This window comes from Salvelinus fontinalis, chromosome 34 (genome assembly GCF_029448725.1).
Source record: "Salvelinus fontinalis isolate EN_2023a chromosome 34, ASM2944872v1, whole genome shotgun sequence".
NCBI lineage: Eukaryota > Metazoa > Chordata > Actinopteri > Salmoniformes > Salmonidae > Salvelinus > Salvelinus fontinalis.
In genome coordinates, this window is record NC_074698.1 from 36,346,156 (window position 1) to 36,373,028 (window position 26,873).

General features: G+C 47.2%; 1 protein-coding gene across 1 annotated transcript in view; it reads right to left on the bottom strand.

The window, feature by feature from the left end:
• The window catches only part of LOC129833983 (protein HID1-like), a 55,625-nt gene that overhangs the window by 20,118 nt on the left and 8,634 nt on the right, over nt 1-26,873 (bottom strand). The window contains exons 3-9 of the mRNA XM_055898801.1: nt 21,986-22,156; nt 16,864-16,980; nt 8,511-8,617; nt 8,067-8,183; nt 7,643-7,853; nt 6,711-6,767; nt 4,961-5,101 (exon numbers count right to left, since the gene is read on the bottom strand). Of these exons, the coding sequence (XP_055754776.1) occupies nt 4,961-5,101; nt 6,711-6,767; nt 7,643-7,853; nt 8,067-8,183; nt 8,511-8,617; nt 16,864-16,980; nt 21,986-22,156 (921 nt within the window). The remainder of the gene's footprint in view (nt 1-4,960; nt 5,102-6,710; nt 6,768-7,642; nt 7,854-8,066; nt 8,184-8,510; nt 8,618-16,863; nt 16,981-21,985; nt 22,157-26,873) is intronic.

The window sequence follows — 26,873 nt, forward strand, 5'->3', positions numbered from 1 at the left end:
CCTCTATTCTATCTCTGTTGAGGGTCGGCTATTCCTCTATTCTATCTCTGCTGAGGGCAGGCTATTCCTCTATTCTATCTCTGTTGAGTGTCGGCTATTCCTCTATTCTATCTATGTTGAGGGCAGGCTATTCCTCTATTCTATCTCTGTTGAGGGCAGGCTATTCCTCTATTCTATCTCTGTTGAGGGTAGGCTATTCCTCTATTCTATCTCTGTTGAGAGCAGGCTATTCCTCTATTCTATCTCTGTTGAGGGCAGGCTATTCCTCTATTCTATCTCTGTTGAGGGCAGGCTATTCCTCTATTCTATCTCTGTTGAGGGCAGGCTATTCCTCTATTCTATCTCTGTTGAGGGACGGCTATTCCTCTATTCTATCTCTGTTGAGAGCAGGCTATTCCTCTACTCTATCTCTGTTGAGGGCAGGCTATTCCTCTATTCTATCTCTGTTGAGGGCAGGCTATTCCTCTATTCTATCTCTGTTGAGGGCAGGCTATTCCTCTATTCTATCTCTGTTGAGGGACGGCTATTCCTCTATTCTATCTCTGTTGAGAGCAGGCTATTCCTCTATTCTATCTCTGTTGAGAGCAGGCTATTCCTCTATTCTATCTCTGTTGAGAGCAGGCTATTCCTCTATTCTATCTCTGTTGAGGGCAGGCTATTCCTCTATTCTATCTCTGTTGAGGGCAGGCTATTCCTCTATTCTATCTCTGTTGAGGGCAGGCTATTCCTCTATTCTATCTCTGTTGAGGGACGGCTATTCCTCTATTCTATCTCTGTTGAGAGCAGGCTATTCCTCTACTCTATCTCTGTTGAGGGCAGGCTATTCCTCTATTCTATCTCTGTTGAGGGCAGGCTATTCCTCTATTCTATCTCTGTTGAGGGCAGGCTATTCCTCTATTCTATCTCTGTTGAGGGACGGCTATTCCTCTATTCTATCTCTGTTGAGAGCAGGCTATTCCTCTACTCTATCTCTGTTGAGGGCAGGCTATTCCTCTATTCTATCGCTGTTGAGGGCCGGCTATTCCTCTATTCTATCTCTGTTGAGGGCAGGCTATTCCTTTATTCTATCTCTGTTGAGGGCAGGCTATTTCTCTATTCTATCTCTGTTGAGGGCAGGCTATTCCTCTATTCTATCTCTGTTGAGGGCAGGCTATTTCTCTATTCTATCTCTGTTGAGGGTCGGCTATTCCTCTATTCTATCTCTGTTGAGGGTCGGCTATTCCTCTATTCTATCTCTGTTGAGGGACGGCTATTCCTCTATTCTATCTCTGTTGAGGGCAGGCTATTCCTCTATTCTATCTCTGTTGAGAGCAGGCTATTCCTCTATTCTATCTCTGTTGAGAGCAGGCTATTCCTCTATTCTATCTCTGTTGAGGGCAGGCTATTCCTCTATTCTATCTCTGTTGAGGGCAGGCTATTCCTCTATTCTATCTCTGTTGAGGGCAGGCTATTCCTCTATTCTATCTCTGTTGAGGGACGGCTATTCCTCTATTCTATCTCTGTTGAGAGCAGGCTATTCCTCTACTCTATCTCTGTTGAGGGCAGGATATTCCTCTATTCTATCGCTGTTGAGGGTATTCCTCTATTCTATCTCTGTTGAGAGCTATTCCTCTATTCTATCTCTGTTGAGGGCAGGCTATTCCTCTATTCTATCTCTGTTGAGGGCAGGCTATTTCTCTATTCTATCTCTGTTGAGGGCAGGCTATTCCTCTATTCTATCTCTGTTGAGGGCAGGCTATTTCTCTATTCTATCTCTGTTGAGGGCAGGCTATTTCTCTATTCTATCTCTGTTGAGGGTCGGCTATTCCTCTATTCTATCTCTGTTGAGGGTCGGCTATTCCTCTATTCTATCTCTGTTGAGGGACGGCTATTCCTCTATTCTATCTCTGTTGAGAGCAGGCTATTCCTCTACTCTATCTCTGTTGAGGGCAGGCTATTCCTCTATTCTATCGCTGTTGAGGGTCGGCTATTCCTCTATTCTATCTCTGTTGAGGGCAAGCTATTCCTCTATTCTATCTCTGTTGAGGGCAGGCTATTTCTCTATTCTATCTCTGTTGAGGGCAGGCTATTCCTCTATTCTATCTCTGTTGAGGGCAGGCTATTTCTCTATTCTATCTCTGTTGAGGGCAGGCTATTTCTCTATTCTATCTCTGTTGAGGGTCGGCTATTCCTCTATTCTATCTCTGTTGAGGGTCGGCTATTCCTCTATTCTATCTCTGTTGAGGGACGGCTATTCCTCTATTCTATCTCTGTTGAGGGCAGGCTATTCCTCTATTCTATCTCTGTTGAGGGCAGGCTATTCCTCTATTCTATCTCTGTTGAGGGCAGGCTATTCCTCTATTCTATCTCTGTTGAGGGTCGACTATTCCTCTATTCTATCTCTGTTGACGGTAGGCTATTCCTCTATTCTATTTCTGTTGAGGGTCGGCTATTCCTCTATTCTATCTCTGCTGAGGGCAGGCTATTCCTCTATTCTATCTCTGTTGAGTGTCGGCTATTCCTCTATTCTATCTATGTTGAGGGCAGGCTATTCCTCTATTCTATCTCTGTTGAGGGCAGGCTATTCCTCTATTCTATCTCTGTTGAGGGTAGGCTATTCCTCTATTATATCTCTGTTGAGGGTAGGCTATTCCTCTATTCTATCTCTGTTGAGGGCAGGCTATTCCTCTATTCTATCTCTGTTGAGGGTAGGCTATTCCTCTATTCTATCTCTGTTGAGGGCAGGCTATTCCTCTAGTCTATTTTGACTCTTTTATTGATTTTCAATTAAGATTTCGGCTACTAAATGTAACATTACTGTCAATATGGTATATTATGTATGTGCCTGTCTTCTACCTGTTGTGTATATTCACTGATGATGTCAAAATGGTATATTATGTATGTACCTGTCTTCTACCTGTTGTGTATTTACTGATGATGTCAATATGGTATATTATGTATGTACCTGTCTTCTACCTGTTGTGTATATTCACTGATGATGTCAAAATGGTATATTATGTATGTACCTGTCTTCTACCTGTTGTGTATTCACTGATGATGTCAATATGGTATATTATGTACGTATGTACAGTTGAAGTCGGAAGTTTACATACACCTTAGCCAAATACATTTAAACTCAGTTTTTCACAAGGTCAGTTAGGATCACCACTTGATTTTAAGAATGTGAAATGTCAGAATAATGGTAGAGAGAATGATTTATTTCAGCTTTGATTTCTTTCATCACATTCCCAGTGGGTCAGAAGTTTACATACACTCAATTAGTATTTGGTAGCATGGCCTTTAAATTGTTTAACTTGGGTCAAACGTTTCGGGTAGCCTTCCACAAGCTTCCCACAAGTTGGGTGGATTTTGGTCCATTCCTCCTGACAGAGCTGATGTAACTGAGTCAGGTTTGTAGGCCTCCTTGCTTGCACACACTTTTTCAGTTCTGCCCACAAATCTTCTATGGGATTGAGGTCAGGGCTTTGTGATGGCCACTTCAATACCTTGACTTTGTTGTCTTTAAGCCCTTTTGCCACAACTTTGGAAGTATGCTTGGGGTCATTGTCCATTTGGAAGACCCATTTGCGACCAAGCTTGAACTTCCTGACTGATGTCTTGAGATGTTGCTTCAATATATCCACATCATTTTCCATCTTCATGATGCCATCTATTTTGTGAAGTGCACCAGTCCCTCCTGCAGCAAAGCACCACCACAGCATGATGCTGCCACACCCGTGCTTCACGGTTGGGATGGTGTTCTTCGGCTTGCAAGCCTCCCCCTTTTTCCTCGAAACATAACGATGGTCATTATGGCCAAACATTTCTATTTCTGTTTCATCAGACCAGAGGACATTTCTCCAAAAAATACGATCTTTGTCCCCATGTGCAGTTGCAAACCGTAGTCTGGCTTTTTTTAATGGCGGTTTTGGAGCAGTGGCTTCTTCCTTGCTGAGCGGCCTTTCAGGTTACGTCGATATAGGACTCGTTTTACTGTGCATATAGATACTGTTGTACCTATTTCCTCCAGCATCTTCACAGGGTTCTTTGCTGTTGTTCTGGGATTGATTTTCACTTTTCACACCAAAGTACGTTCATCTCTAGGAGACAGAAGGCGTCTCCTTCAAGAGCGGTATGACGGCTGCATGGTCCCATGGTGTTTATACTTGTGTACTATTGTTTGTAGAGATGAATGTGGTACCTTCAGGCATTTGGAACTTGTTCCCAAGGATGAACCAGACTTGTGGAGGTTTACAATTTTTTTTCTTGAGGTCTTGGCTGATTTCTTTTGATTTTCCCATGATGCCAAGCAAAGATACACTGAGTTTGAAGGTAGGCCTTGAAATACATCCACAGGTACACCTCCAATTAACTCAAATGATGTCAATTAGCCTATCAGAAGCTTCTAAAGCTGTGACATCATTTTCTGGAATTTTCCAAGCTGTTTAAAGGCACAGTCATCTTAGTGTATGTAAACTTCTGACCCACTGGAATTATGATACAGTGAATTATAAGTGAAATAATCTGTCTGCAAAAAAATGTTGGAAAAATGACTTGTGTCATGCACAAAGTAGATGTCCTAACTGACTTGCCAAAACTATAGTTTGTTAACAAGAAATGTGTGGAGTGGTTGAAAAACAAGTTTTAATGACTCCAACCTAAGTGTATGTAAACTTCCGACTTCAACCGTACCTGTCTTCTACCTGTTGTGTATTCACTGATGATGATGATGAAGTGGTATCTAGCTAAAATGTTATTTTTTTCAAATATAATGTGACTTAACTGAATACAGTCAACACAATAACAACCTGCATGGTTTCCTACCAGACTGGTCCTAGATCTGTTTGTGCTGTATAGCTTAGCACCCGTACAGTATGGTAAGGAATAACACAGATCTGGGATCAGGCAAGTCTCCTACCTTATGATCGTATAATCATATATAATATGATAATAATATATATAATAATATATGATATTTGACCTTATTGAAGTCACAGAGCTTCCAGAAGAGCACCAGCAGCTCCTGGTGGAACTGGATCTTCTTGGTGGAGTTAGGCAGGTAGGTCTGCATCAGAGGGTTTACCAACAGGCGAGCCAGTCCCTTCAACACAAAGTCATAGTCCTGGAGAGGGAGTGACACAAGCAGGCTCTGAGGTTCACATTTTCATTTGAGACCTTTAGACCAACGTCTTTTCACATAGCAAAGATGCACTTGTGATGTACCATTAGAGGAGAAAGTGTGTCAACATGATAGAAGAGAGAATTACAAAGAACAGAGAACTACAAAGAACAGAGAACTACAAAGAAAAGAGAACTAGAAAGAAAAGAGAACTACAAAGAAGAGAGAACTACAAAGAAAATATAACTACAAAGAGATAACTACAAAGAACAGATAACTACAAAGAAAAGAGAACTAGAAAGAAGAGATAACTACAAAGAAGAGATAACTACAAAGAAGTGAGAACTACAAAGTAATAGTCTTATTGAGGGGGTCACATGACCTTTAGACTAGGGTCAGACTTTTAGACTAGGGTCAGACCTTTAGACTAGGGTCTGACCTTTAGACTAGGGTCAGACCTTTAGACTAGGGTCAGACCTTTAGACTAGGGTCTGACCTTTAGACTAGGGTCAGACCTTTAGACTAGGGTCTGACCTTTAGACTAGGGTCTGACCTTTAGACTAGGGTCAGACCTTTAGACTAGGGTCAGACCTTTAGACTAGGGTCAGACCTTTAGACTAGGGTCAGACTTTTAGACTAGGGTCAGACCTTTAGACTAGGGTCTGACCTTTAGACTAGGGTCAGACCTTTAGACTAGGGTCAGACCTTTAGACTAGGGTCTGACCTTTAGACTAGGGTCAGACCTTTAGACTAGGGTCTGACCTTTAGACTAGGGTCTGACCTTTAGACTAGGGTCAGACCTTTAGACTAGGGTCAGACCTTTAGACTAGGGTCAGACCTTTAGAATAGGGTCTGACCTTTAGACTAGGGTCAGACCTTTAGACTAGGGTCTGACCTTTAGACTAGGGTCTGACCTTTAGACTAGGGTCAGACCTTTAGACTAGGGTCAGACCTTTAGACTAGGGTCAGACCTTTAGACTAGGGTCTGACCTTTAGACTAGGGTCAGACCTTTAGACTAGGGTCAGACCTTTAGACTAGGGTCAGACCTTTAGACTAGGGTCAGACCTTTAGACTAGGGTCTGACCTTTAGACTAGGGTCAGACCTTTAGACTAGGGTCAGACCTTTAGACTAGGGTCAGACCTTTAGACTAGGGTCAGACCTTTAGACTAGGGTCAGACCTTTAGACTAGGGTCTTGACACGGCTGCACTGTAGCCTGGTTAAATGAGACTGAACATTCCTCACAACTAAAACAGTGTAGCATTCAGTCTACATGTAATGCACCATTAAAATGAGGATGTCTAGGACCAATAGGCTCCTTAACAGCTTCTACCTCCAAGCCATAAAACTGCTGAACAATTCATCAAATGGCCACCCGGACTATCGCCATTTTATTCTGTTACATCCATTGTGTTACATTTTTTACTTTAGTTTATTTAGTAAATATTTTCCTAAATCTATTTCTTGAACTGCATTGTTGGTTAAGGGCTTGTAAGTAAGCATTTCACTGTAAGATCTACACCTGTTGTATTCGGCGCATGTGACAAATACAATTTGATTTGATTTGATTTGAAATGTGTGAAAAATATGACAACAAGAAGAATGACTGTACCTCTTCCCTGTGAATTCTTGAAAGGTAGTTTACAAACAGGTTGTCAGGGCCCACAGACTGCAGAGAGACAGAGAGAAAAAGTATGTAACAGCAACAACTGAGGGCCATGACAGGCCCCTGGTCTCTGCAGGTGAATGTTAGCACACTGGATCATGACAGGCCCCTGGTCTCTGAAGGTGAATGTTCGCACAATGGATCATGACAGGCCCCTGGTCTCTGAAGGTGAATGTTAACACAATGGATCATGACAGGCCCCTGGTCTCTGCAGGTGAATGTTAGCACACTGGATCATGACAGGCCCCTGGTCTCTGAAGGTGAATGTTCGCACAATGGATCATGACAGGCCCCTGGTCTCTGAAGGTGAATGTTAGCACACTGGATCATGACAGGCCCCTGGTCTCTGAAGGTGAATGTTCGCACAATGGATCATGACAGGCCCCTGGTCTCTGAAGGTGAATGTTAGCACACTGGATCATGTCAGTCCCCTGGTCTCTGAAGGTGAATGTTAACACAGTGGATCATGACAGACCCCTGGTCTCTGAAGGTGAATGTTAGCACACTGGATCATGACAGGCCCCTGGTCTCTGAAGGTGAATGTTAACACAATGGATCATGACAGGCCCCTGGTCTCTCAAGGTGAATGTTAGCACACTGGATCATGACAGGCCCCTGGTCTCTGAAGGTGAATGTTCGCACAATGGATCATGACAGGCCCCTGGTCTCTCAAGGTGAATGTTAACACAATGGATCATGACAGACCCCTGGTCTCTGAAGGTGAATGTTAACACAATGTATCATGACAGGCCCCTGGTCTCTGAAGGTGAATGTTAACACAATGTAAGTTGAATTAAATGTGAAAGACACACACACAGACAGAGAGACACACACACACAGCATCACCCTCCCCCTGTGTGGAAGGGTCCTGGTCTTACATCCTGGTCCTCCATGCTGGAGGGTGAGGGGGGTCGGTGGGCCAGCCCTCCTCCATCGTGCTCCAGGGTGACGATGAGGATCTGCACGGCCTGCTCCACCAGCTGCTCCCGGTAGTCGGAGAAGAGCAGGTGATTGTAGGGGATGCCGTAGCCGACCGGGTCGTAGGCACACACCACGTTTACCAGGGAGGTGAAGAGAGGCAGGGCATGCCTGAGGTAGGTGGACAGAGGGCAAGAATCACTTGTGTCAGTTATTGTTAGGGGGAAATCATGTGGTTTGGTGTATGTTTGTGTTGGATTGCGTGTGTGTGTGTGTGTGTGTGTGTGTGTGTGTGTGTGTGTGTGTGTGTGTGTGTGTGTGTGTGTGTGTGTGTGTGTGTGTGTGTGTGTGTGTGTGTGTGTGTGTGTGTGTGTGTGTGTGCACCTGTTTTCTGTGGAGCAGAAGAAGCTGACCCAGGGGTTGAGGATGGTGTTGTCTGAGGAGGGAGGGAGGTACATGGCCTCAGATAAACAGGTTAGCAGCAGCCTCAGCAGCTCCGTCCTGAGTGGTCAAAATCATACATAGAAAGAGGTTCACTGTGGGGTAGAGTGAGAGAGAGAGAGAGAGAGAGAGAGAGAGAGAGAGAGAGAGAGAGAGAGAGAGAGAGAGAGAGAGAGAGAGAGAGAGAGAGAGAGAGAGAGAGAGAGAGAGAGAGAGAGAGTGGGGGTAGAGTGAGAGAGAGAGAGAGAGAGAGAGAGAGAGAGAGAGAGAGAGAGAGAGAGAGATAGTGGGGGTAGAGTGAGAGAGAGAGCGAGAGGATGGAAAGAGGATCATAAAGATCATCAGAACACAGACGTCAACTTAAGGACTCTCATCACTGTGACTCACCTGTTGAGGTCGTGGATGTAGTTGAGTGGGGGGGACTGGGCGAACCCCACCCCTGCCTCCCAGATATACTCACAGCTGTCTATGGTCTGCATGTCCTCCACAGAGTCCTGTAGGATGGTGACATCATCATGGGACCATCAATCCCAATAACTACTGTGAGAGAGCTACTACTGCTCCCTACACCATCACATCATTGTTCAGTCATCTAAAACAATGAACACATCATATGAAGCAAACAACGAGTCAGTACACAATTTCACAGAAAGACCTAAGGTGGTCCTCTGTAACCCAGTTGGTAGAGCATGGTGCTGTGTGGTTCAGTTGGTAGAGCATGGTGCTGTGTGGTTCAGTTGGTAGAGCATGGTGCTGTGTGGTTCAGTTGGTAGAGCACGGTGCTGTGTGGTTCAGGTGGTAGAGCATGGTGCTGTGTGGCTCAGTTGGTAGAGCATGGTGCTGTGTGGCTCAGTTGGTAGAGCATGGTGCTCTGTGGCTCAGTTGGTAGAGCATGGTGCTGTGTGGTTCAGGTGGTAGAGAATGGTGCTGTGTGGTTCAGTTGATAGAGCACGGTGCTGTGTGGCTCAGTTGGTAGAGCACGGTGCTGTGTGGCTCAGGTGGTAGAGCATGGTGCTGTGTGGTTCAGTTGGTAGAGCATGGTGCTGTGTGGCTCAGGTGGTAGAGCACGGTGCTGTGTGGCTCAGGTGGTAGAGCACGGTGCTGTGTGGCTCAGTTGGTAGAGTATGGTGCTGTGTGGTTCAGTTGGTAGAGCATGGTGCTGTGTGGTTCAGTTGGTAGAGCATGGTGCTGTGTGGCTCAGGTGGTGGAGCACGGTGCTGTGTGGCTCAGGTGGTAGAGCACGGTGCTGTGTGGCTCAGTTGGTAGAGCATGGTGCTGTGTGGTTCAGTTGGTAGAGCATGGTGCTGTGTGGCTCAGGTGGTAGAGCACGGTGCTGTGTGGCTCAGTTGGTAGAGCATGGTGCTGTGTGGTTCAGGTGGTAGAGCACGGTGCTGTGTGGTTCAGGTGGTAGAGCACGGTGCTGTGTGGTTCAGTTGGTAGAGCACGGTGCTGTGTGGTTCAGTTGGTAGAGCACGGTGCTGTGTGGTTCAGTTGGTAGAGCATGGTGCTGTGTGGTTCAGGTGGTAGAGCACGGTGCCGTGGGGTTCAGGTGGTAGAGAATGGTGCTGTGTGGCTCAGTTGGTAGAGCATGGTGCTGTGTGGTTCAGGTGGTAGAGAATGGTGCTGTGTGGCTCAGTTGGTAGAGCATGGTGCTGTGTGGTTCAGTTGGTAGAGCACGGTCCTGTGTGGTTCAGTTGGTAGAGCATGGTGCTGTGTGGCTCAGGTGGTAGAGCACGGTGCTGTGTGGCTCAGGTGGTAGAGCACGGTGCTGTGTGGCTCAGTTGGTAGAGCATGGTGCTGTGTGGTTCAGTTGGTAGAGCATGGTGCTGTGTGGTTCAGGTGGTAGAGCATGGTGCTGTGTGGTTCAGGTGGTAGAGCATGGTGCTGTGTGGTTCAGGTGGTAGAGCATGGTGCTGTGTGGCTCAGTTGGTAGAACACGGTGCTGTGTGGTTCAGGTGGTAGAGCATGGTGCTGTGTGGTTCAGTTGGTAGAGCATGGTGCTGTGTGGTTCAGTTGGTAGAGCACGGTGCTGTGTGGTTCAGGTGGTAGAGCACGGTGCTGTGTGGTTCAGTTGGTAGAGCACGGTGCTGTGTGGTTCAGGTGGTAGAGCATGGTGCTGTGTGGTTCAGGTGGTAGAGCACGGTGCTGTGTGGTTCAGTTGGTAGAGCATGGTGCTGTGTGGTTCAGGTGGTAGAGCATGGTGCTGTGTGGTTCAGTTGGTAGAGCATGGTGCTGTGTGGTTCAGTTGGTAGAGCACGGTGCTGTGTGGTTCAGGTGGTAGAGCATGGTGCTGTGTGGTTCAGTTGGTAGAGCACGGTGCTGTGTGGTTCAGTTGGTAGAGCACGGTGCTGTGTGGTTCAGTTGGTAGAGCACGGTGCTGTGTGGTTCAGGTGGTAGAGCATGGTGCTGTGTGGTTCAGTTGGTAGAGCATGGTGCTGTGTGGTTCAGTTGGTAGAGCACGGCGCTGTGTGGTTCAGGTGGTAGAGCATGGTGCTGTGTGGTTCAGTTGGTAGAGCACGGTGCTGTGTGGTTCAGGTGGTAGAGCATGGTGCTGTGTGGTTCAGGTGGTAGAGCATGGTGCTGTGTGGCTCAGTTGGTAGAGCATGGTGCTGTGTGGCTCAGTTGGTAGAGCACGGTGCTGTGTGGTTCAGTTCGTAGAGCACGGTGCTGTGTGGTTCAGGTGGTAGAGCATGGTGCTATGGTGCTGTGTGGTTCAGTTGGTAGAGCACGTGCTGTGTGGCTCAGGTGGTAGAGCATGGTGCTGTGTGGCTCAGTTGGTAGAGCATGGTGCTGTGTGGCTCAGTTGGTAGAGCATGGTGCTGTGTGGTTCAGTTGGTAGAGCACGTGCTGTGTGCCTCAGTTGGTAGAGCATGGTGCTGTGTGGTTCAGGTGGTAGAGCATGGTGCTGTGTGGTTCAGTTGGTAGAGCATGGTGCTGTGTGGTTCAGTTGGTAGAGCACGTGCTGTGTGGCTCAGTTGGTAGAGCATGGTGCTGTGTGGTTCAGGTGGTAGAGCACGGTGCTGTGTGGTTCAGTTGGTAAAGCACGGTGCTGTGTGGTTCAGGTGGTAGAGCACGGTGCTGTGTGGTTCAGTTGGTAGAGCACGGTGCTGTGTGGCTCAGTTGGTAGAGCATGGTGCTGTGCGGTTCAGTTGGTAGAGCACGGTGCTGTGTGTTTCAGGTGGTAGAGCCTGGTGCTGTGTGGCTCAGGTGGTAGAGCACGGTGCTGTGTGGTTCAGGTGGTAGAGCACGGTGCTGTGTGGTTCAGTTGGTAGAGCATGGTGCTTGCACCACCAGAGTTGTGGGTTTGATTCCCAAGGCCTCCCAAACATAACATGCATGCACACATGACTGTAAGTCACTTTGGATAAAAGTTTCTGCTAAATGGCAGATGTATTATTATACTGTATATTTTAAGCCTTATAATTAGAAATTATAGAAGCTCATGCATGCTAATAACAAGTAATACATGCATGATTTAAGCAATGATTAGTATAAACCCTGGATGACTGACAGTGGGCGCTGTATTGAAGCCCCAGGGCAGCCATCTCGGTACTCCTCCTCATTTGTAAAAACAGATTGTGGAAGCTATAGAAATGCATGTATTAATGTCTACATTCATTTTTGACACATTTATTCTAATAGAGACACCATAATGCATACTTTTAAATGATATTATATGAGCTAAAGATACAAATTAAAATAACATAACATATAAAAAACATTTTCCTGTACGTATTTTTTGTTGTTGTACTAATGTCACTGTCCCCACTAACACAAGAAATACTTAAATACAAGTAAATACTGAAGAATTCCATTCATTCCTATGGAGGACTGATCCTACTGGGGAGGAACAATATGGCCGACCGGTGGCTGGGAGGAACAATATGGCCGACCGGTGGCTGGGAGGAACAATATGGCCGACCGGTGGCTGGGAGAAACAATATGGCCGACCGGTGGCTGGGAGGAACAATATGGCCGACCGGTGGCTGGGAGGAACAATATGGCCGACCGGTGGCTTCAAAGCCTCTCAACGGGCAAAACATTAGCATCCGCAATCCAGGGTTTATATATGTCAATGGTTTTAAGTAAAGTGCATGTGTGATGTCCATATCATAAAGATGATGCAGTTTATACACACAGGGATAATTACACACATATAATCTTGTTACTACAGAACAAGATTTAGGCGGACATAAGCAGGATATACACGACAGACCTAAAATGCAACACATATCTCCTCTTTGCGAGTTTCCCCATAGGTTGCTATGGGCCGCATTCCAATTCAGCTATTACTCAGAGACACAGAGAACTGTTTCTGTAGAGAGCAGTAAAACAGGTAGACTGATCCCAGATCTGTGTGTGCTGCATAGCCAGAACTGTTTCTGGAGAGAGTGGTAAAACAGGTAGACTGATCCCAGATCTGTGTGTGCTGCATAGCCAGAACTGTTTCTGTAGAGAGCAGTAAAACAGGTAGACTGATCCCAGATCTGTGTGTGCTGCATAGCCAGAACTGTTTCTGGAGAGAGCGGTAAAACAGGTAGACTGATCCCAGATCTGTGTGTGCTGCATAGCCAGAACTGTTTCTGTAGAGAGCAGTAAGACAGGTAGACTGATCCCAGATCTGTGTGTGCTGCATAGCCAGAACTGTTTCTGGAGAGAGCAGTAAAACAGGTAGACTGATCCCAGATCTGTGTGTGCTGCATAGCCAGAACTGTTTCTGGAGAGAGCGGTAAAACAGGTAGACTGATCCCAGATCTGTGTGTGCTGCATAGCCAGAACTGTTTCTGGAGAGAGCGGTAACACAGGTAGCCTGATCCCAGGTCTGTCTGGGCTTTTGCCTACTACTCCAATGTCATTGTCAAGCATGACAATTTAATAAGAAAGTAGAAACAGACTGGCACCCAGGCTACAAGACAGGTACTAGGATAATCTCTGAAATCTCAAGAGACTCAGTTGATTGGTCAGGTAGGGCTGCTGTCTGACTAAGACCAGGAAGAAGGAAACAGTCTCTATGACCCTTTCACCTTTCTAGACAGAGAGGAATGCACGGGGGGAACCTTTCAAGCATAGTCTCAGAAATGCCAGACCTAGGGCAACTCACGGTAAGCTGTAACACTGGTACATTGTAGGAGGCAACCCATCTGTCTACAGAGACTAGGTCAAGCAGCAGAACTAAGCAGACGATCCAGTATTTCCCTGAACAGCATTGACAGTATTGAAGACAGCTGGTTGGAGATGGATAGAAGTGACATTATGTAAACCTGAAGACATCATGGCTGTATATGGTGCAGCTACCCTCAATTGTCTCGCCAGGGCCTTCATTGGCTGAATCAGGTCTGTTACAACAGGGTTAAAGCAAAAGCAAAAGCCTGTAGACCAAGTAGCTCTCCAAAAAAGCAATTTGACAGTACACTCATGGGCAATGTTGCCTCTAAACCACTCGCATATGCGGCCGCCCACCTCCTCCAGGACTGCTTTGCAGAAGAAATGCCAGTCAGTGTGGAGACGCGAGAGATTGAACTTCAGTGAGTTCGCCCCATTAGTTTGCACACTATAGATCAGCGATTTTTCTGTGATCGAATCAACATTATATCAGCCCCTTTTCAATGCAACAAACCGAAACAAATCTAACTTTGCAAGATTGAGTCTGTGATTTTATTGTAGGCCGAGCCTGAGCGCAACGGAGAGTAGAATTCTATTGGCAGCCCACGAGCGGTCTTTCAATCACCCGCGAGCGGTCTTTCAATCACCCGCGAGCGGTCTTTCAATCACCCGCGAACGGTCTTTCAATCACCCGCGAGCGGTCTTTCAATCACCCGCGAGCGGTCTTTCAATCACCCGCGAGCGGTCTTTCAATCACCCGCGAGCGGTCTTTCAATCACCCGCGAGCGGTCTTTCAATCACCCGCGAGCGAATGCGCTTTTCAGATCAGTTCAGATCAGAGCCGCGCTTGTGTGCACATTTCTTTTTATTCTTTAATTCATTTTATTTCGTAAAGTGGTTATTTGCAATTTACAGTCACCTTGGACCATGGTGTTACAGACCAAAATAAATTATTAATTAATGTCAAGCCCTTCATAATGTAAAAACGTTTTTAAAAGTTTCATGCAATGTAGGTCTGCATTTAACACCACCTACAGGCTACTGTAGGCTATATCATAGAAATCAAAAGCTATTTCCATGTGAAAATGGGATTTGCTCCATTGGTTTTGTTGGTAGGCCAACATTGTGCTCCAATAGCCACTATAGCCTATTGGCTACCATCTAAAACTGTAAGGTACAGCCTATTGGCTACCGTTTAAAACTGTAAGGGTACAGCCTATTGGCTACCGTTTAAAACTGTAAGGGTACAGCCTATTGGCTAACATCTAAAACTGTAAAGGTACAGCCTATTGGCTACTGTCTAAAACTGTAAGGGTACAGCCTATTGGCTACCGTTTAAAACTGTAAGGGTACAGCCTATTGGCTACCGTTTAAAACTGTAAGGGTACAGCCTATTGGCTACCGTCTAAAACTGTAAGGGTACAGCCTATTGGCTACCATCTAAAACTGTAAAGGTACAGCCTATTGGCTACTGTCTAAAACTGTAAGGGTACAGCCTATTGGCTACCGTTTAAAACTGTAAAGGTACAGCCTATTGACTACCGTCTAAAACTGTAAGGGTATAGCCTATTGGCTACCGTTTAAAACTGTAAAGGTACAGCCTATTGGCTACTGTCTAAAACTGTAAGGGTACAGCCTATTGGCTACTGTCTAAAACTGTAAGGGTACAGCCTATTGGCTACCGTTTAAAACTGTAAGGGTACAGCCTATTGGCTACCGTTTAAAACTGTAAGGGTACAGCCTATTGGCTACCGTTTAAAACTGTAAAGGTACAGCCTATTGACTACCGTCTAAAACTGTAAGGGTACAGCCTATTGGCTACTGTCTAAAACTGTAAGGGTACAGCCTATTGGCTACCGTTTAAAACTGTAAGGGTACAGCCTATTGGCTACCGTTTAAAACTGTAAGGGTACAGCCTATTGGCTACCGTTTAAAACTGTAAGGGTACAGCCTATTGGCTACCGTTTAAAACTGTAAGGGTACAGCCTATTGGCTACCGTTTAAAACTGTAAGGGTACAGCCTATTGGCTACCGTTTAAAACTGTAAGGGTACAGCCTATTGGCTACCGTTTAAAACTGTAAGGGTACAGCCTATTGGCTACCGTCTAAAACTGTAAGGGTACAGCCTATTGGCTACCGTTTAAAACTGTAAAGGTACAGCCTATTGGCTACTGTCTAAAACTGTAAGGGTACAGCCTATTGGCTACTGTCTAAAACTGTAAGGGTACAGCCTATTGGCTACCGTTTAAAACTGTAAGGGTACAGCCTATTGGCTACCGTTTAAAACTGTAAGGGTACAGCCTATTGGCTACCGTTTAAAACTGTAAGGGTACAGCCTATTGGCTACCGTTTAAAACTGTAAGGGTACAGCCTATTGGCTACCGTTTAAAACTGTAAGGGTACAGCCTATTGGCTACCGTCTAAAACTGTAAGGGTACAGCCTATTGGCTACCGTTTAAAACTGTAAAGGTACAGCCTATTGACTACCGTCTAAAACTGTAAGGGTACAGCCTATTGGCTACTGTCTAAAACTGTAAGGGTACAGCCTATTGGCTACCGTTTAAAACTGTAAGGGTACAGCCTATTGGCTACCGTTTAAAACTGTAAGGGTACAGCCTATTGGCTACCGTTTAAAACTGTAAGGGTACAGCCTATTGGCTACCGTTTAAAACTGTAAGGGTACAGCCTATTGGCTACCGTTTAAAACTGTAAGGGTACAGCCTATTGGCTACCGTTTAAAACTGTAAGGGTACAGCCTATTGGCTACCGTTTAAAACTGTAAGGGTACAGCCTATTGGCTACCGTCTAAAACTGTAAGGGTACAGCCTATTGGCTACCGTTTAAAACTGTAAAGGTACAGCCTATTGACTACCGTCTAAAACTGTAAGGGTATAGCCTATTGGCTACCGTTTAAAACTGTAAAGGTACAGCCTATTGGCTACTGTCTAAAACTGTAAGGGTACAGCCTATTGGCTACTGTCTAAAACTGTAAGGGTACAGCCTATTGGCTACCGTTTAAAACTGTAAGGGTACAGCCTATTGGCTACCGTTTAAAACTGTAAGGGTACAGCCTATTGGCTACCGTTTAAAACTGTAAGGGTACAGCCTATTGGCTACCGTTTAAAACTGTAAGGGTACAGCCTATTGGCTACCGTTTAAAACTGTAAGGGTACAGCCTATTGGCTACCGTTTAAAACTGTAAGGGTACAGCCTATTGGCTACCGTTTAAAACTGTAAGGGTACAGCCTATTGGCTACCGTTTAAAACTGTAAGGGTACAGCCTATTGGCTACCGTCTAAAACTGTAAGGGTACAGCCTTAATGTTCACTGTAAACGCGCACTGGAAGTTGCACAGAATTCTCACAAGGTTCAAGTTTTCGCTCACAAGACAAACATTTTTCTCAGTGCCCCACTTCAAGACCTCTTTACTGAGGAATGTGGTTGTTTTTTATCATTGTGTTTTGTGTTTTTGTATTTTCTTGGTGTATTTCCTATGCTGCTGTGATTGGGTAATTGTTGTGTAATTGTTAAGCTGCAGGGCTCCCTTGCAAAAGAGACCTTGGTCTTAATGGGACTCCCTGCTAAAAGAAAGGTTCAACCAAAATGAATAAGCAGTGGATCCGTTGAGAGTACTCACAGGTCCTCTCCGGTGGCTGTTCACAGTGAAGTCAGGACAGAAGAGCAGGTCGGCCATGGCCAGGAGCAGAGACTCAGCCAGTGGACGAGCTCCTTCATCATCATCCATCTCATCTGTCTGTGAAGGAGGACAGGGGACAGGAGGATGGGGTGGACAGGAGGATGGAGGGGACAGGAGGATGGAGTGGACAGGAGGATGGAGTGGACAGGAGGATGGGGTGGACAGGAGGATGGGGGGACAGGAGGATGGGGGGACAGGAGGATGGAGTGGACAGGAGGATGGGGTGGACAGGAGGATGGGGGGACAGGAGGATGGAGGGACAGGAGGATGGAGTGGACAGGAGGATGGGGGGACAGGAGGATGGGGGGACAGGAGGATGGGGGGACAGGAGGATGGGGTGGACAGGAGGATGGAGGGGACAGGAGGATGGAGTGGACAGGAGGATGGAGTGGACAGGAGGATGGGGTGGACAGGAGGATGGGGGGACAGGAGGATGGGGGGACAGGAGGATGGAGTGGACAGGAGGATGGGGTGGACAGGAGGATGGGGGGACAGGAGGATGGAGGGACAGGAGGATGGAGTGGACAGGAGGATGGGGGGACAGGAGGATGGGGGGACAGGAGGATGGGGGGACAGGAGGATGGGGTGGACAGGAGGATGGGGGGACAGGAGGATGGGGGGACAGGAGGATGGGGGGACAGGAGGATGGGGTGGACAGGAGGATGGGGGACAGGAGGATGGAGGGGACAGGAGGATGGAGGGGACAGGAGGATGGAGGGGGCAGGAGGATGGAGGGGACAGGAGGATGGGGGGACAGGAGGATGGAGTGGACAGGAGGATGGAGGGGACAGGAGGATGGAGGGGACAGGAGGATGGAGTGGACAGGAGGATGGAGGGGACAGGAGGATGGAGTGGACAGGAGGATGGGGGGACAGGAGGATGGAGGGACAGGAGGATGGGGGGACAGGAGGATGGGGGAGGCAACATTAAACCCCTCTACACTTTGTTACCCTCTATAGCGAACAGAAACATCTTTGGTAACAGCACTGACAACGACTTTCATTTTCATGTTATTTTCATTCTGATGAAAAGTAAACCCAAAAACTTCTGAATGAAGTGTTTGTCAAAGCATCCTGACATTTCTGAATGTCTAATGAGGAAGTAGAGTTCTACTGAACTTTTAGGATGCTCCTCTTATCTTCCCATGTAGGAAGAAACAAATGTAATCAGGAGAGGTAGAATATGCACCTGGGAGATGTGTTTTTCTCTCATCGTCATGATGTATTACTGTGTTGTGTTCATTAGGCAGCTGATGGAAGAAATGCCAGGGACTACCTACACTTGTCCAATAAGAAAACGTTGTGTGCCCAAATGAACACAACCATGGTGTACTATGGGTGAAACATACCATCTACTGGAATGAGGAAACTAATTAGTCAGATGAATGAAGTATTTAATTTTTTTTTGTTATCAACAGAAGCCAATTTCCTCCCACATATCCACCAGTCTCACTTGGCTGCAGTGCAGGGACTACAGACATCTAAGACTCATTCATGTTGAGATGACAAATTAACAGGACTGGTATTTTTACTAACATCTTCCATGAAGCGTTTGTAAAATGGAACAGTGGGCAGAGTCTGTCTAGCCTGGTCCCAGATCTGAGACCAGGCTAGTATCTGTCGAATATGGGACAAAACACTGGTGCTTGCAGCAGCTATGTGGGTGGTAGCTGCAATAAGAGGTTAGCCTACACTGATCTGCAGCCATAGGGATTATCATTTGAAATCTCACTACGGGCAACATTTTCACAGTGCAAAAGCACTGCGCAAATTAAATCACGCCGCCCGATTATAATGAGGGTTTACGGTCATTTGAGCCAGTTTACTACAGCAGGAACATAATCCTGCAGCAACAGGAAATGTGAATTATTATGTGGATTATAATTAATGGCCATGTTTGTAAGGGTTGATATATTTTTCATAAGGGAAAATCAAGTCGGAAATTTGCAAAGTGGAAATTACACATTTCAGAAGCCTTTTTAAACCACAAATACACTACAAATTAAACATTTACTGCTTTGCAAAAAAGTTATTCTGCAACAGGGTGATCAAATTAAGATCTTACATCTGTGCTGTAAGTGTATCTCAAACTCTAGCCAACTCTACATACAGTATACTCCTATTTTTAACTCCCACACACCCACCGCCCACAGCTCTTCCAGCACCAGGCACAGTGGACCAGAAGAAGTCCCTACACTCACCCCAGTTCTTCCTGCACCAGGCACAGTGGACCAGAAGAAGCAACTCACCCCAGTTCTTCCAGCACCAGGCACAGTGGACCAGAAGAAGCCACTCACCCCAGTTCTTCCAGCACCAGGCACAGTGGACCAGAAGAAGTCCCTACACTCACCCCAGTTCTTCCAGCACCAGGTACAGTGGACCAGAAGTCCCTACACTCACCCCAGTTCTTCCTGCACCAGGCACCGTGGACCAGAAGAAGTCCCTACACTCACCCCAGTTCTTCCAGCACCAGGCACCGTGGACCAGAAGAAGCCACTCACCCCAGGTCTTCCTGTACCAGGCACAGTGGACCAGAAGAAGCCACTCACCCCAGTTCTTCCAGCACCAGGCACAGTGGACCAGAAGAAGCCACTCACCCCAGTTCTTCCAGCACCAGGCACAGTGGACCAGAAGAAGTCCCTACACTCACCCCAGTTCTTCCTGCACCAGGCACCGTGGACCAGAAGAAGCTACTCACCCCAGTTCTTCCTGCACCAGGCACCGTGGACCAGAAGAAGCTACTCACCCCAGTTCTTCCTGCACCAGGCACAGTGGACCAGAAGAAGCCACTCACCCCAGTTCTTCCAGCACCAGGCACAGTGGACCAGAAGAAGTCCCTACACTCACCCCAGTTCTTCCTGCACCAGGCACCGTGGACCAGAAGAAGCTACTCACCCCAGTTCTTCCTGCACCAGGCAGCGTGGACCAGAAGAAGCTACTCACCCCAGTTCTTCCTGCACCAGGCACAGTGGACCAGAAGAAGCAACTCACCACCGTTCTTCCAGCACCAGGCACCGTGGACCAGAAGTCCCTACACTCACCCCAGTTCTTCCTGCACCAGGCACAGTGGACCAGAAGAAGTCCCTACACTCACCCCAGTTCTTCCAGCACCAGGCACAGTGGACCAGAAGAAGCTACTCACCCCGGTTCTTCCTGCACCAGGCACAGTGGACCAGAAGAAGCCACTCACCCCAGGTCTTCCTGCACCAGGCACAGTGGACCAGAAGAAGTCCCTACACTCACCCCAGTTCTTCCAGCACCAGGCACAGTGGACCAGAAGAAGCTACTCACCCCGGTTCTTCCTGCACCAGGCACAGTGGACCAGAAGAAGCCACTCACCCCAGGTCTTCCTGCACAGGCACAGTGGACCAGAAGAAGCTACTCACCCCAGTTCTTCCAGCACCAGGCACAGTGGACCAGAAGAAGCCACTCACCCCAGGTCTTCCAGCACCAGGCACAGTGGACCAGAAGAAGCCACTCACCCCAGTTCTTCCAGCACCAGGCACAGTGGACCAGAAGAAGTCCCTACACTCACCCCAGTTCTTCCAGCACCAGGCACAGTGGACCAGAAGAAGCTACTCACCCCAGGTCTTCCTGCACCAGGCACAGTGGACCAGAAGAAGTCCCTACACTCACCCCAGTTCTTCCAGCACCAGGCACAGTGGACCAGAAGAAGCCACTCACCCCAGTTCTTCCAGCACCAGGCACAGTGGACCAGAAGAAGTCCCTACACTCACCCCAGTTCTTCCAGCACCAGGCACAGTGGACCAGAAGAAGCCACTCACCCCAGTTCTTCCTGCACCAGGCACAGTGGACCAGAAGAAGTCCCTACACTCACCCCAGTTCTTCCAGCACCAGGCACAGTGGACCAGAAGAAGCTACTCACCCCAGGTCTTCCTGCACCAGGCACAGTGGACCAGAAGAAGTCCCTACACTCACCCCAGTTCTTCCAGCACCAGGCACAGTGGACCAGAAGAAGCCACTCACCCCAGTTCTTCCAGCACCAGGCACAGTGGACCAGAAGAAGTCCCTACACTCACCCCAGTTCTTCCAGCACCAGGCACAGTGGACCAGAAGAAGCCACTCACCCCAGTTCTTCCTGCACCAGGCACAGTGGACCAGAAGAAGTCCCTACACTCACCCCAGTTCTTCCTGCACCAGGCACAGTGGACCAGAAGAAGCAACTCACCCCAGTTCTTCCTGCACCAGGCACAGTGGACCAGAAGAAGTCCCTACACTCACCCCAGTTCTTCCAGCACCAGGCACAGTGGACCAGAAGAAGCCACTCACCCCAGTTCTTCCAGCACCAGGCACAGTGGACCAGAAGAAGCCACTCACCCCAGTTCTTCCAGCACCAGGCACAGTGGACCAGAAGAAGTCCCTACACTCACCCCAGTTCTTCCTGCACCAGGCACAGTGGACCAGAAGAAGCAACTCACCCTAGTTCTTCCTGCACCAGGCACAGTGGACCAGAAGAAGCAACTCACCCCAGTTCTTCCTGCACCAGGCACAGTGGACCAGAAGAAGCAACTCACCCCAGTTCTTCCAGCACCAGGCACCGTGGACCAGAAGAAGCAACTCACCCCAGTTCTTCCAGCACCAGGCACAGTGGACCAGAAGAAGCCACTCACCCCAGTTCTTCCAGCACCAGGCACAGTGGACCAGAAGACGCAACTCACCCCAGTTCTTCCTGCACCAGGCACAGTGGACCAGAAGAAGCTACTCACCCCAGTTCTTCCTGCACCAGGCACAGTGGACCAGAAGAAGCTACTCACCCCAGTTCTTCCTGCACCAGGCACAGTGGACCAGAAGAACCCACTCACCCCAGTTCTTCCTGCACCAGGCACAGTGGACCAGAAGAACCCACTCACCCCAGTTCTTCCAGCACCAGGCACAGTGGACCAGAAGAAGCTACTCACCCCAGTTCTTCCAGCACCAGGCACAGTGGACCAGAAGAAGTCCCTCACCCCAGTTCTTCCTGCACCAGGCACAGTGGACCAGAAGAAGCCACTCACCCCAGTTCTTCCTGCACCAGGCACAGTGGACCAGAAGAAGCCACTCACCCCAGTTCTTCCTGCACCAGGCACCGTGGACCAGAAGAAGCCCCTCCAGTCTTGGTCCTCAAAGATGTAGGGCAGGATGCGGGTCAGCATACGACTACAGTTCAGAACGATCTGTTTCTCCTTCTCCGAGGGGCATCCTGACTCTGCTGCCTGCACCAGCTTCTCTACAGCCTGGGGGAGAGATGGCCTTGGTGTTATAAATACGGCCTGGGGGAGAGATGGCCTGGGGGAGATATATGGCCTGGGGGAGAGATATGGCCTGGGGGAGAGATGGCCTGGGGGAGAGCTATGGCCTGGGGGAGAGATGGCCTGGGGGAGAGATGGCCTGGGGGAGAGATATGGCCTGGGGGAGATATGGCCTGGTGGAGAGATATGGCCTGGGGGAGAGATATGGCCTGGGGGAGAGATGGCCTTGGTGTTATAAATATGGCATGGGGGAGATATATGGCCTGGGGGAGAGATATGGCCTGGGGGAGAGATATGGCCTTGGGGAGAGATATGGCATGGGGGAGAGATATGGCCTGGGGGAGAGATATGGCCTGGGGGAGAGATATGGCCTGGGAGAGATATGGCCTGGGGGAGAGATATGGCCTGGGGGAGAGATATGGCCTGGGGGAGAGATATGGCCTGGGGGAGAGATATGGCCTGGGAGAGATATGGCCTGGGGGAGAGATATGGCCTGGGGAGAGATATGGCCTGGGGGAGAGATATGGCATGGGGGAGAGATATGGCCTGGGGGAGAGATATGGCCTGGGGGAGAGATATGGCCTGGGGAGAGATATGGCCTGGGGGAGAGATATGGCCTGGGGGAGAGATATGGCCTGGGGGAGAGATATGGCCTGGGGAGAGATATGGCCTGGGAGAGATATGGCCTGGGGGAGAGATATGGCCTGGGGGAGAGATATGGCCTGGGGGAGAGATATGGCCTGGGGGAGAGATATGGCCTGGGGGAGAGATATGGCCTGGGGAGAGATATGGCATGGGGGAGAGATATGGCCTGGGCATTATACATATTGGCAATGACTCACAAAGACACAGACATGTACGCATGCACACACGCACATAAACACAGTCACTCATGATCAGATACAGTACACAGAGAAATGACATTAATCACATCAGCAATGTTTAGTACATTACACTGAGTCATACTAATATTCAATTCATCACATGCACAAATAAAAAAATGAATGAATCAACACTTATTTCGTTACAGCAAATAACCCTTCCAAAACACTATCCACTATTCACTCCAGCAGGTTGAAGTCTATGTCTGGCTCGTGTTAATCAGGACACAACATAGCAACACATTTTGCCAAGGAAAACAAGTGATTGTTATTGGACTAGTTCTGGTAGTACCTCTCTGTTCCACTCTGTTTTCTTTCATGCTGTGCTTACAGAACACAGCCATGACGTTACAGAACACAGACATGATGTTACAGAACACAGCCATGACGTTACAGAACACAGACATGATGTTACAGAACACTACCATGATGTTGCAGAACACAGCCATGATGTTACAGAACACAGACATGATGTTACAGAACACAGGCATGATGTTACAGAACACAGGCATGATGTTACAGAACACTGCCGTGATGTTACAGAACACTACCATGATGTTACAGAACACTGCCATGATGTTACAGAACACAGACATGATGTTACAGAACACAGACATGATGTTACAGAACACTACCATGATGTTACAGAACACAGCCATGATGTTACAGAACACTACCACGATATGTTACAGAACACAGACATGATGTTACAGAACACTGCCATGATGTTACAGAACACAGCCATGATGTAACAGAACATTTTAACATTTTAACATTTAAGTCATTTAGCAGACGCTCTTATCCAGAGCGACTTACAAATTGGAAAGTTCATACATATTCATCCTGGTCCCCCCATGGGGAATGAACCCACAACCCTGGCGTTGCAAGCGCCATGCTCTACCAACTGAGCCACACGGGAACACATACATGATGTTACAGAATACTACCATGATGTTACAGAACACTGCCATGATGTAACAGAACACATACAGTGGGGAGAACAAGTATTTGATACACTGACAATTTTGCAGGTTTTCCTACTTACAAAGCATGTAGAGGTCTGTAATTTTTATCATAGGTACACTTCAACTGTGAGAGAAGGAATCTAAAACAAAAATCCAGAAAATCACATTGTATGATTTTTTATTAATTAATTTGCATTTTATTGCATGACATAAGTATTTGATACATCAGAAAAGCAGAACTGAATATTTGGTACAGAAACCTTAGTTTGCAATTACAGAGATCATACGTTTCCTGTAGTTCTTGACCAGGTTTGCACACACTGCAGCAGGGATTTTGGCCCACTCCTCCATACAGACCTTCTCCAGATCCTTCAGGTTTCGGGGCTGTCGCTGGGCAATACGGACTTTCGGCTCCCTCCAAAGATTTTCTATTGGGTTCAGGTCTGGAGACTGGCTAGGCCACTCCAGGACCTTGAGATGCTTCTTACGGAGCCACTCCTTAGTTGCCCTGGCTGTGTGTTTCGGGTCGTTGTCATGCTGGAAGACCCAGCCACGACCCATCTTCAATGCTCTTACTGAGGGAAGGAGGTTGTTGGTCAAGATCTCGCGATACATGGCCCCATCCATCCTCCCTTCAATACGGTGCAGTCGTCCTGTCCCCTTTGCAGAAAAGCATCCCCAAAGAATGATGTTTCCACCTCCATGCTTCACGGTTGGGATGGTGTTCTTGGGGTTGTACTCATCCTTCTATTCCTCCAAACACGGCGAGTGGAGTTTAGAGCAAAAAGCTCTATTTTTGTCTCATCAGACCACATGACCTTCTCCCATTCCTCCTCTGGATCATCCAGATGGTCATTGGCAAACTTCAGACGGGCCTGGACATGTGCTGGCTTGAGCAGGGGGACCTTGCGTGCGCTGCAGGATTTTAATCCATGACGGCGTAGTGTGTTACTAATGGTTTTCTTTGAGACTGTGGTCCCAGCTCTCTTCAGGTCATTGACCAGGTCCTGCCGTGTAGTTCTGGGCTGATCCCTCACATTCCTCATGATCATTGATGCCCCACGAGGTGAGATCTTGCATGGAGCCCCAGACCGAGGGTGATTGACCGTCATCTTGAACTTCTTCCATTTTCTAATAATTGTGCCAACAGTTGTTGCCTTCTCACCAAGCTGCTTGGCTATTGTCCTGTAGCCCATCCCAGCCTTGTACAGGTCTACAATTTATACCTGATGTCCTTACACAGCTCTCTGGTCTTGGCCATTGTGGAGAGGTTGGAGTCTGTTTGATTGAGTGTGTGGACAGGTGTCTTTTATACAGGTAACGAGTTCAAACAGGTGCAGTTAATACAGGTAATGAGTGGAGAACAGGAGGGCTTCTTAAAGAAAAACTAACAGGTCTGTGAGAGCCGGAATTCTTACTGGTTGGTAGGTGATCAAATACTTATGTCATGCAATAAAATGCAAATTAATTACTTAAAAATCATACAATGTGATTTTCTGGATTTTTGTTTTAGATTCCGTCTCTCACAGTTGAAGTGTACCTATGATAAAAATGACAGACCTCTACATGCTTTGTAAGTAGGAAAACCTGCAAAATCGGCAGTGTATCAAATACTTGTTCTCCCCACTGTACATGATGTTACAGAACACAGCCATGATGTTACAGAACACTGCCATGATGTAACAGAACACATACATGATGTTACAGAACACTACCATGATGTTACAGAACACTGCCATGATGTAACAGAACACATACATGATGTTACAGAACACAGCCATGATGTAACAGAACACATACATGATGTTACAGAACACTACCATGATGTAACAGAACACATACATGATGTTACAGAACACTACCATGATGTTACAGAACACTACCATGATGTTACAGAACACTACCATGATGTTACAGAACACTACCATGATGTTACAGAACACATACATGATGTTACAGAACACATACATGATGTTACAGAACACAGACATGATGTTACAGAACACATACATGATGTTACAGAACACTACCATGATGTTACAGAACACTACCATGATGTTACAGAACACTGCCATGATGTTACAGAACACTACCATGATGTTACAGAACACTACCATGATGTTACAGAACACTACCATGATGTTACAGAACACAGACATGATGTTACAGAACACAGACATGATGTTACAGAACACTGCCATGATGTTACAGAACACTACCATGATGTTACAGAACACTGCCATGATGTAACAGAACACATACATGATGTTACAGAACACTGCCATGATGTAACAGAACACATACATGATGTTACAGAACACTACCATGATGTTACAGAACACTGCCATGATGTTACAGAACACTACCATGATGTTACAGAACACTGCCATGATGTTACAGAACACTACCATGATGTAACAGAACACATACATGATGTTACAGAACACTACCATGATGTTACAGAACACTACCATGATGTTACAGAACACTGCCATGATGTAACAGAACACATACATGATGTTACAGAACACTACCATGATGTTACAGAACACTGCCATGATGTTACAGAACACAGACATTATACAGCGGGTGGGTCTAATCCTGAATGCTGATTGGTTAAAACCGCATTCCAGCCGGTGTCTATTCCACAAGTTACCACCGGCTAAATCTATGACGTTAAAATGCCTATTTACTCTGTTCCATCTGACTGCGCAATCCACTGTCTCATCAGCCAAGCAATTTATCAACTTGATCTCCATTCTAAAAAGCATCTAGACATTATCTCACATTTCTTTATGACTAACATGTAGTTTTCAACAGGAGATTTGTAGAAACCTTGTTGTCTCTCCCACATCT